The 10,755-nt window shown below is 46.9% G+C and overlaps 1 protein-coding gene across 1 annotated transcript; it reads right to left on the reverse strand.

Annotated features, from left to right (window-relative positions):
- Positions 1–9,971: 9,971 nt before the first annotated feature.
- On the reverse strand, positions 9,972–10,387 carry LOC129498754 (cyclin-dependent kinase 2-associated protein 1-like). Its single transcript, XM_055308309.1, has one exon. It carries the CDS (start codon positions 10,379–10,381, stop codon positions 10,034–10,036), a length of 348 nt encoding a protein of 115 aa, XP_055164284.1. The 5' UTR covers positions 10,382–10,387; the 3' UTR covers positions 9,972–10,033.
- Between the last annotated feature and the right edge of the window lie 368 nt (positions 10,388–10,755).

A 10,755-nucleotide genomic window follows, 5' to 3' on the forward strand; every position in this document is an offset into this window, starting at 1 on the left:
ATTGTCAGGTGCCCACTGGCCTTAGTGAAGATGCACCTGCAGGGCTCAGAGGCCGGGCTCGGTGAAAGCACATCTGGCCTCCACGAGGTGGCGACGTGTGTACCCTGAGGACTCTCAGTGCTGATTGAAGGGATGCCTGTGGGTGCACTGGGTTCCCTGGCTCTGGAGCTGAACTTCGTGCCCCCCAGTCTGCAGTGAGCCTTCACAGAAGATCCATCAAGCCCTCTTGTCTCCGCAGTTTGTGTCAGAACCCTGTGTTCACCCTGCCTGTGTCTGAGCTTGCATGGCGTGCCTCCCATAGGTCATCAGCTGGGCCAGCGCCCAGAAGGCTTCCTCCTCAGTCAGGAACATCAGCAGGAAGGCCATGATCTGGCTCGTGCCCTGACAGTGGCCCTCCTTCTGCAAGAGCCAGATCCCGACAGAGGGTGTCCACACCTGAGACCCCACTGAGCCCTCTCCGCTTGGACATCAGGCTCCCACGACTCCCTCACAGCCCAGGCTCCCAGAGGGTGCTCCCAGAGGGTGCTCCCAGAGAGCGAGGAGAGCAGGGTAGAGGGCCACCCACATGGGCTATAGATAAATTCAACCCCAGGTCTGGGGTTTGCTGTGACACACTTGCTACTGAGCCGGTGTGGTCAGCACAGGATCCTGGCTGGACAGGGGACAGCATTTGGGGGCTCATCACACTAGGTATGTTTACAAGCAGTACTCATTGTCTAAAGTCAAATGCACAACATTCAGAAATACATAAAAAGACTGACGGTGGGTGTCACTTTGACCCGTCCAACCCTCATGGGGTCCATGTGTGTCCTGGTCCAGAGTTGGCGGGGCTGCCCGGCCCCCAGATCCCCTTAGAGCCCCCCATGGCCCCCACCCCTGCGCCCTGCTCATCACGGGGCAGCTCCAACCCCTTGGGGTTCAACTCACACAGTGACACCTGGAGTCCCCGTCCTGGTGGCCTCCCCCTCGCAGGGAACCCGGCGAGGGTGTCATGTGGTTCATCCCGAGCACTTTACCACACGACAGTGTTTTGTTTGCTGCCGCAGTTCCACCTGGCCTCAGATACCCCAAGTTCCTTACCCAGAAGCCCTCGGGCCTCTCTTGGGTCCCCCAGTCCCTGCTTTTCCAGCAGCCTCACCCAACCCCAAAGCAGTCCCAGAACATGACCATGATATGGTTGCGGAAGCCTCTGTTGATATCTAGATCTATCTGTTTGATGTCCCAGGAGGAGCCCTGGGCCTCCTCCTTCATTTCCTGTGGAGAGAACCGGGGGGAAGGAGCCAGCATCAGCGACACAGAACATTAACTGTCCCCAACTGCCATCATAAGCAGGAGCAGTGCTGGCCACCATGTGAGTGTGTCCTGCACAAACCTCCTTCCTTCCCCTGTGAGGCCAAGGACAGCACAGGTGCCTACCGTGCCTGTGGGGCCTGTGTGAGGACTCCCGCACAGCTGTCATGGATGGGGAGGGGACTGACGGTCAGCCTAGGGCCGGGAGGAACATGGCAGATATCCCTGGGTGGGGAGGGGAGACGGCGTTCAACCCTGTGCAGACAGAGGACATGGGCGTTCAGCCCTGGTGGTGAGAGGACACTGGGGATCAGCGCCAGGCAGTGGTGGAATCCTGGGGCACCACAGTTCCACCCACAATGAGGCCCCGTGTCATCCCTGTAGGTCAGTGGGGTCCAGTCAGCACTTAGCCCTGCACCCTGAAGGCCATGGGTGTGAGGGGAGGCGCTGTCACCACGCTGGGTGGAAGGGGTTGCAGGTACCCTCCCACATCCTTAGTTCCCACCCTCAGTCCCTCCAGGCCTCCCACCCTTCTAGGTAGACTGGGTGTCTCAGCTGTCCTCCCACACCCAAGGGTTCATAGCATGGATTTTGCTTAAGAACATTTGAGGGTTGTTTGTTTCTTTGGTGTTGAGTTTAATAAGTTCTTTATAGATCTTGGAAACTAGCCCTTTATCTGATATGTTATTTGCAAATATCTTCTCCCATTCTGTAGGTTGTCTGTTAGTTTTGTTGACTGTATCCTTTGCTGTGCAAAAGCTTCTTATCTTGATGAAGTCCCAATAGTTCATTTTTGCTTTTGTTTCTTTTGTTTTCATGGATGTATCTTGCAAGAAGTTACTGTGGCCAAGTTCAAAAATGGTTTTGCCTGTGTTCTCCTCTAGGATTTTGATGGAATCTTGTCTCACATTTAGATCTTTCATCCATTTTGAGTTTATCTTTGTGTATGGTGCAAGAGAGTGGTCTAGTTTCATTCTTCTGCATGTGGATGTCCAATTTTCCCAGCACCGTTTATTGAAGAGACATGAAGAGAAATCTCACAGAGGAAGACATAGACATGGCCAACATGCACATGAGAAAAAGCTCTGCATCACTTGCCATCAGGGAAATACAAATCAAAACCACAAGGAGATACCACCTCACACCAGTGAGAATGGGGAAAATTAACAAGGCAGGAAACAACAAATGTTGGAGAGGATGTGGAGAAAAGGGAACATTCTTACAACAACTGTTGGTGGGAATGTGACCTTGTGCAGCCACTCTGGAAAACTGTGTGGAGGTTCCTCAAAGAGTTAAAAATAGACCTGCCCTACGACCCAGCAATTGCACAGCTGGGGATTTACCCCAAAGATTCAGATGCAATGAAACGCCGGGACACCTGCACCCCGATGTTTCTAGCAGCAATGTCCACAATAGCCAAACTGTGGAAGGAGCCTCGGTGTCCATCGAAAGATGAATGGATAAAGAAGATGTGGTTTATGTATACAATGGAATATTACTCAGCCATAGAAATGACAAATACCCACCATTTGCTTCCACGTGGATGGAACTGGAGGGTATTATGCTGAGTGAAGTAAGTCAGTCGGAGAAGGACAATCATTATATGGTCTCATTCATTTGGGAAATATAAAACATAGTGACAGGGAATAAAGGGGAAAGGAGAAAAAAAGAGTGGGAAATATCAGAAAGGGAGACAGAACAGGAGAGACTCCTAACTCTGGGAAACGAACTAGGGGTGGTAGAAAGGGAGGTGGGCAGGGGGGTGGGGGTGACTGGGTGACGGGCACTGAGGGGGGCACGTGATGGGATGAGCACTGGGTGTTATTCTATATGTTGGCATATTGAACACCAATAAAAAATAAATTTATTAAAAAAAAAAGAACACATTTCATCTTGTAAAACTAAACTCTCTACTGTGAGTCAGAAACTTCTCATTGGGCAGCCCCGGTGGCTCAGTGGTTTAGCGCCGCCTTCAGCCTAGGGCGTGATCCTGGAGATCCGGGGTCGAGTCTCACCGTGGGCTCTCTGCATGGAGCCTGCTTCTCCCTCTGCCTGTGTCTCTCTGCCTCTCTCTCATGAATAAATAAAATCATTAAAAAAAAGAAACTTTCCATTACTGCCTCCCTCCAGCCCTTGGCAAACAGCATTCTACTTTCTGTCTTTATGAATCTACTTAACATTTTGAATAGGAATGGGATGAAACTGGAAAAGACATGTCTAAATTTGTTTCTCTTGCCCAGAAATAAGGTCAGCACCCTTCTAAAACCTCTTGCCCAGCCTACACACTGCCATGCCCTGCTGGGCACCTTCAAATGCGCTAGGTCTCCTGACATCTACAGGCTTCTGGGACCAAAGTTTGAGGGGCCCAGTGTCCGCACCTTTCTCACAATCCCAAGGATTCCGCTAGGATCCCTAGTATAAAGCAGATGAATTTGCTCTGAGACACTGGCTCATCCTTTCTCCAAAGGTGAATCTAGTTTTTAAAACGAGAGCCAAACGATGGAAATGGATACGAAAGATGCTAAAAGTCTTCAGGAGAGGTGAGAGTGGGGAAATGTGGAGAATGGAGTAACTAGCACAATCTCCTAACAACTTGGCTTCTGGGTGGATCAGTGGGGATGCATCTGCCTTCAGCTCAGGTCATGATCCCAGGGTCGTGGGTTGAGCCCTGCATCAGGCTCCCTACGTGGCGGGGAGCCTGCTTCTCCCTCTCCCTCTGCCCCTGGTCCTGCTCATGCTCTCTCTCTCATTCAGTCTCTCTCTCAAATAAATAAAATCTTTAAAAAAAAAGGAAATTTCTCATAATCTTATGAATTTTCTTTATTTTTAAAGCTTTTCTTTTTTAATCCATCACCAGCCTTATCTACCTTCTCTGTTAAGAAATTGGCCAGGTGTAGGTCTAACTTCTAGACTGCAGAAGCATGATTTATTTTATCCCCTTTGGAGGACTACTTTTACACTCAGGCTTAGGCATTTTTTATCAGTGAGTCCAGGGCAGGGGAAAGGAAACAGGTACAACACGCAGATGTGGCTTCTTCGTCCAGGTGGGTCGTGAATGTGCCACAGCCTGTTGGCTCTCAGGATGCGTTCCAGTTGCACCATGGAGAGAATCTGGGAATGACTCCCCATTTCCCCAGTGGGACGGAGTGTCGGTGCCCACTGAGAGTGGTACTAGCCAGTCCTGGTCATCAGGTAGCCTCCTCTGTGCTCCAGCTCTCCCTTGTACACCCCCCGCCCTCCCACATCTATGCGTGCAAACACACAACACTGGCTCACACAAAACTTATGAATATCTACCCCATTTCATATGATAGGCAAAGGGGGGCCCAGGAGCATCCCCTGGTCAGCCTGATGACCTACCCTCAACCGGGCAAAGAATTCAATCAGAAAAATGAAAAACTAGAGACGGCCACCCAACATCTACTTCCTTGTTTCTTAACAGGAAGTAACTTAACTTAACTTAAGTGGCAAAATGCCCAGATAATTCTACATTTCTCAGGCTTCCTAGCACCCAGGGTATGTAATGAAACATAAGTGCAAGTGGCGGGGTGGGATTTACAGACAGTTACTGTACAAATGGACAGTGGCAGATGCTCCTCTTGCCTTTCCCTACTCCCTCTTGTTTGTTACATAGAACAAAGATGTGGTGTGTGGAGCTACAGCAGCCATTCTGGGACCAAGAAGACTGTAAAGACTTAAGCCATGGAACTAGTGCCAACCACCAGGTATTTCTGGACTTTTATTACATATAAAAAGTGAATACCCTTCAGTCAATGTACACCCTTATATCTGCGTGTTTCACATTCTGTTACTAAGAGATGGATGTAGCTCATAACTGAGAAGAAAAATAAATCCCCTGGATGAATGTCTCAGAAGGGAAGGAGATTGTGGGACTATCAAACAACAAGAAGAAAGTTGATAAAAGAGACAAATTTCCTTCTCAGTACTAGAAACAAAGGCAGAGGAGGATGAATGGCAGTTTGTGAGCCCACTCTGAGGGGCAACTGGTCAGGCAGCATCTCTCATCTGGGAATATTAGAGCCCATGTGTTAAATGAGTGAAGCATCAGATCCTCGGTGAGAATGGAGGCGTTGGAAACACCGCCCAGAGGAAGGTCAACAGGAGAGCATTGCCATCGAGGACACAGGGACACCAGTGATGATGTGGCTGTCCTCGGCAGGATCCCTCACACATGTGGCCCATCAAACCCCTGGCTCAGGAGTCTCACTGGCTGTATAGGGATCCCATTTCCAGCACAGCCCCCTTTCTCTGGTTACTGTGTGGGAGCTGTCCTGAGAACACACGTCACAGAACAAAGCAGAACCAGAGGGCCGGAGGTCAAATCCCAGCTCCTCCATGTACCTGTCAAGAAAGGCTCCACCTTTCTATACTTGCACAAAGGGGAGTAATCCTCACAGGCAGCTCATAGTGTTGTCAGGAGGAGCACCTAGGTAACGTGCATGAAGCACTCAGTCAGCACCACACCAGTGATAGCACTTGAGGAGCTCTCTCAAAAGGAGGTGTGACAGCATAAGGCATGTGATATATACTTAGCTCTGAGAAACAAGCGTTACTAGAATGCAGCTTTCAGCTAGCATCTTCATAACCCGTACCAAATATATGTGTGCATGTGTATGTCTACTGACATATTTTAACTCTGAGAAAGAAGTTATCGCACACAGGAAGCAGGTTTTACTTATACTCTTGTGTGTTGACATTAGAAACTATCTCAACAAAATGAGTGGGAAATATCAGAAAGGGAGACAGAACATGAGAGACTCCTAACTCTGGGAAATGAACAAAGGGTAGTGGACGGGGGATGGGGGTGACTGGGTGATGGGCACTGGGGGGGGGCACTTGATGGGATGAGCACTGGGTGTTATGCTATATGTTGGCAAATTGAAGACCAATAAAAAATAAATTTTAAAAAAAGTATCTCAATAGTATGTGTGAAAACATGGCGAGTGCCATATATTTAACACTGAGAAAGAAATGTTACTAGAATGCAGTTTTAAACTAGCATCTTGTTTCATGACTTTAGAGTTAGGGTCAGGGTCAGGGTCAGGGTTAAGGTTAGGGCAAGGATCAGGGACAGGATCAGGGTCATGGAAAGGGTGAGGGTCAGGATGAGCGTCAGGGTTAGAGTGAGGTTCAGGATTAGGTTTAGGGTCAGGCTCAGGCTCAGGCTCAGGTTCAGGTTTAGCGGTTCATGTTCGGGGTTCTGGTTTGGGGAAAGTACTAAAGCATTGCTTAGGAAATGTACATTTGTGGTATTTGTTTCTTTTTGCAAGGAAGTTAAGAATTTTTGAGTCTGTTGGTAATCATGGTTTATACTTTATTGTTTCATAAATTTATGTCTAAAGAATTCTGATATAAGGGTTTACACTTGCTCATTACATTGTTTTCAAGGGAGACTAAAGTTTCTAAAAGTTAAAATTCTGCTACATGTCTATAGGCTAATAGGAATGAGGGGAAAATTCTGCGTGTAGAAAACTAGGAGGTATGTTACAAAGATCTAAGGAATGGAAATGCATTTAGGCTGAAGGTAAAAGAAGGAAATTTTGAAATAAATAAGACTTGTTGTTTGGAAAGATATGACATGGTACAAGATGTAGATGCAAAGCTAGAGTTGGGATTAGAGCCCAGGAATTTGGAGGGACATATCTGCCAGTAGTGAGTGTGTGTTGGGTTTAAGATTAGGGTTTGGGTTAGGTGTTAGGGTTAGGTCCCACGAGCTTGGATGATCCTATCTGCCTACCGGGTGGAGACCTCCCGAGACAGCTGAGTTGAGGACGAGACTCAGAGTGAGGCTCAGGCAGGCGCTGAACGTTGGCCTGGGCTCATGGAGCTCTTAATAATAAACGAGTCTATCTCTGGCTCCTCCTATCTGCCCCTCATACAAATTGCACTTTTTCCAACCGGGGGTCGCTGACCTTTATGGTGTCACTCACTAGTCCCCCATCCTTCAAAGGTCATAGCCAGGGCTTGCGAATTGGTCGGGCAACACCCAAATTAGTGTGAGGGTTAAGGCCCAGGAGCTTGGACAGTTAATGGGTTAGGGTCAAACTGGACTGTAGCTGCTGGCCAGGGTGTGTGTGTGTGTGCCTGTGCGCTGAGGGTGGTGTCATACTCAGGCTGGTTTCTACAACTCAATTCCCACTTCCCAACAGTCAAAATCCTGAAGAAGAGGGGGAAGTAGGCTGATGCTGAAATCCGAAATTCATTCCTCCTCCCTAAGCACACACACCAGAACCCACCAGAACCGATGCCCAAACCACTGCCTGCTCTTCCACCTCTTCCAGAGGCCTGTTTTGCAGGAAAAGACATGGGATTGAGAAGAAGGAACAGGTGTAGGCAGAAGGGTGGAAGGTGACGGATAAGAAAAAGGAAAACAGAGATGGCTGGGTGGCTTGATGGTTGAGTGTCCACCTTTGGCTCAGGTCGTGATCCCAGGGTTCATTCTGTGAGATTATGTTCTCTCTTCCTTCCCATTCTGTCCCCCTCTTTTATTTCATTTATGTTTTGGTGGTCAATGATGGGCATTTCTATAAGTATTGCTGGTTTATATAAATTTGGGGTTGAGCATCTTCTAACATACAGAACAAAATACACTCAGGACCAAGAGAATCGCCATCTAGGACCCCTCAGGTAGACTACATTCGCTCTCCACTACAGCTTCTTCACCACCACCATCCGCCAGCACCTCCTTTTCTCTTTATTCTTTTTCCTATTTTCTTTACTTTTTTTCTTTTTTCTTTTCCTATTTTCTTCTTTGTGGTTTTGGCCTTTTATATTGACTACTTTGTTTTAAAATTTGTTTTTCACTTTAGTGGTCCTTTTGTTTTATTTTGTTGTGTTCTTCCTTTTCATTTTCTGTTCTCTGACCTCTTCAGAATCATCTATGATGTATTTTACTTAGGTTGTGGTTAATATTTTTGACTCAGCCTGCTCATACAGCCACTCTGTACTGGAAAAAATGACTACAAGGAAGTATTCGCCATAAAAGAAAGACCCGGAAACAGAATTCTATGTCACAGAGTTAGAGAATATGGATTTCAATACGATGTCAGAAAATCTATTCAGAAGCACAATTATAAAGCTACTGGTGGCTCTGGAAAAAAGCTTAAAGGACTCTAGAGACTTCATTACTGCAGCATTCATATCTAATTAGGCCAAAATTAAAAAATAGATGAAATGAGATGAAATCTAAACTGGAGGACCTAACTGCTAGGGTTAATGAGGTGGAGGAGAGAGTGAATGACATAGAAGACAAGTTGATGGTAGGAAGGAAGCTGAGGAAAAAAGAGGAAAACAATTCAGAGACCATGAGGAAAGGCTTAGGGAAATAAACGAGTCTTAGAAAGAAGAATTTATGTATATTTGGGATTCCAGAAGAGGCTGAGAGGGAGAGGGGACCAAAATGTATATTTGAACAAATCATAGCTGAGAACTTCCCTAATCTGGGGAAGCAAATAGGCATTCAGAGCCAAAAGATAGAGAGGACCTGGCCTCAAATCAATCAAAACTGTTCAACACCTCGACATTTATTTTATTTTTTTATAAATTTATTTTTTTATTGGTGTTCAATTTGCCAACATATAGAATAACACCCAGTGCTCATCCCATCAAGTGCCCCCCTCAGTGCCCATAACCCAGTCACCCCCACCCCCTGCCCACCTCCCCTTCCACCACCTCTAGTTCGTTTCCCAGAGTTAGGAGTCTCTCATGTTCTGTCTCCTTTTCTGATATTTCCCACTCATTTTTTCTCCTTTCCCCTTTATTCCCTTTCACTATTTTTTATATTCCCAAAATGAAAGATACCATATAATGATTGTCCTTCTCCAATTGACTTATTTCACTCAGCATAATACCCTCCAGTTCCATCCACGTCAAAGAACACCTCGACATTTAATAGTGAAACTTGCAAAGTTCAAAGAGAAAGAGAAAATCCTTAAAGCAGCACAAGAGATTCTTTTTTTTTAAAGAGATTCTTTTTTTTTGTTAATGAAAATAAGCTTTATTACATCAAGTAATAAATACATACAAAGATGCAAACAGTTTTAGTCATTTTCTTCCAGATGTTTGGATCAACTTGCAGGAAAAGCAGAACTGAAATCCACACAGTCTTAGTAGGAAAATTTTGGTGGGGGAGGGGGAGTTCTTGTTAGGTTAGGTTTGGTAGGTTGCTCTTTCTTCTGTATTTATAACTTGTGCATTTTTTAAATTGACCTCAAAGCACTAATAGTCATGCAAGCAAATGCTTAATTAAGCTCAAAAGAAGTTACATTAAGCAGAATCCACACCATGTGGCAAACATATGCACTCAAAACAAAACCCTCAGAGTTGTATTAGCTTATGAAAGATCATGTAAAACAATCTGAGTAACTTAAGTGTACTCCAAAAAGAGGATGAAAGGAGCTGGGATATCTGCTGTGAGATAGGGATCTTTTACGTGCATCTTTTAAGTCAATGCTTAAAAAAAAAGAAAACAAAAAAATAAAAATGCTTAAAAAAAATAAAAATAAAAACAAAAAAACCCTGGGTAATTCCTATTTAAAATGTAAATCCTAGTCAACTGCAAAGTATTTCTCAATCTCAGAGCCTCATGAACCATGGGAGGGACACGGGAAGGAGAAACCAAACTGTTACCATTCTGAAAACAAGAGTTTCATCTGAACCTGGGAGATGAGCTGTGACTTCTGGTCTTGGAAGAAGATGGAAAACCTTCTACGCTGATAGGCAGCTAGGACCTGGCATTCCGTTCCATCTCAGCCAAGCACTCTCGAACCAGGCCTCTGGCGTGAATGATGCCTCGTTTTAGTCTCTCCATGGCGCTCTTGCTCCCTGCATAGGTGGGTCTAATCTCTTTCCCCAACTCTTCAATGACGGCCAGCAGCTCAGCATATTTGCTTTGGGGTACCTGGCTGTTCCCAGTTCCCTGGGTATAACCTAGAGATAGTGGCCCGTAGTCACTCAGCAGCTGGCGGTACTGGGAGGATGTGGCCATACTGGTGGAGGGCGGGTGGACACTCCCAGCGGCGCTGAGGGAGGCGGCGGGCATGTGCGCGGCCGAGTTCGGTTTGTAAGACATCCCCGCGAGCGGGAGCGGCGGGGCGCGCAGGGGCGCCGGGGCCAGGCCCGCGGGGGCGGCGGCGAGGCGGCCCCGGCGTCCGGGCGCCCGTCCGTGCTCCCGCCGCGCTGCCGCGCACTTTTTGTTGTTGACGGCTCGGGCCGCACCGGCAAATATCTAAAGAGATTCTTATATGGGGAGAAGTATCAGATTAACAGCAGGCCTCTCCACAGAGACCTGGGAGGTGAGAAAGGGCTGGCGTGGGCTATTCAGTGTACTACATGAGAAGAACACGCAGCCAAGTATATGTTATCCAGCAAGTCTGTCATTCAGAATAGAAGGAGCAGTATAGACCTTCCAGGATAGGCACAAACTGAAAGAATATGTAGTTTGCA

The sequence above is a fragment of the Nyctereutes procyonoides genome, unplaced genomic scaffold (genome assembly GCF_905146905.1).
Source record: "Nyctereutes procyonoides isolate TBG_1078 unplaced genomic scaffold, NYPRO_anot_genome, whole genome shotgun sequence".
Classification (NCBI taxonomy): Eukaryota; Metazoa; Chordata; class Mammalia; order Carnivora; family Canidae; genus Nyctereutes; species Nyctereutes procyonoides.

Bases quoted from the DNA above. Each gene is read 5' to 3' on its own strand.
- LOC129498754 (XM_055308309.1), bottom strand. From the start codon at position 10,381: ATGTCTTACAAACCGAACTCGGCCGCGCACATGCCCGCCGCCTCCCTC.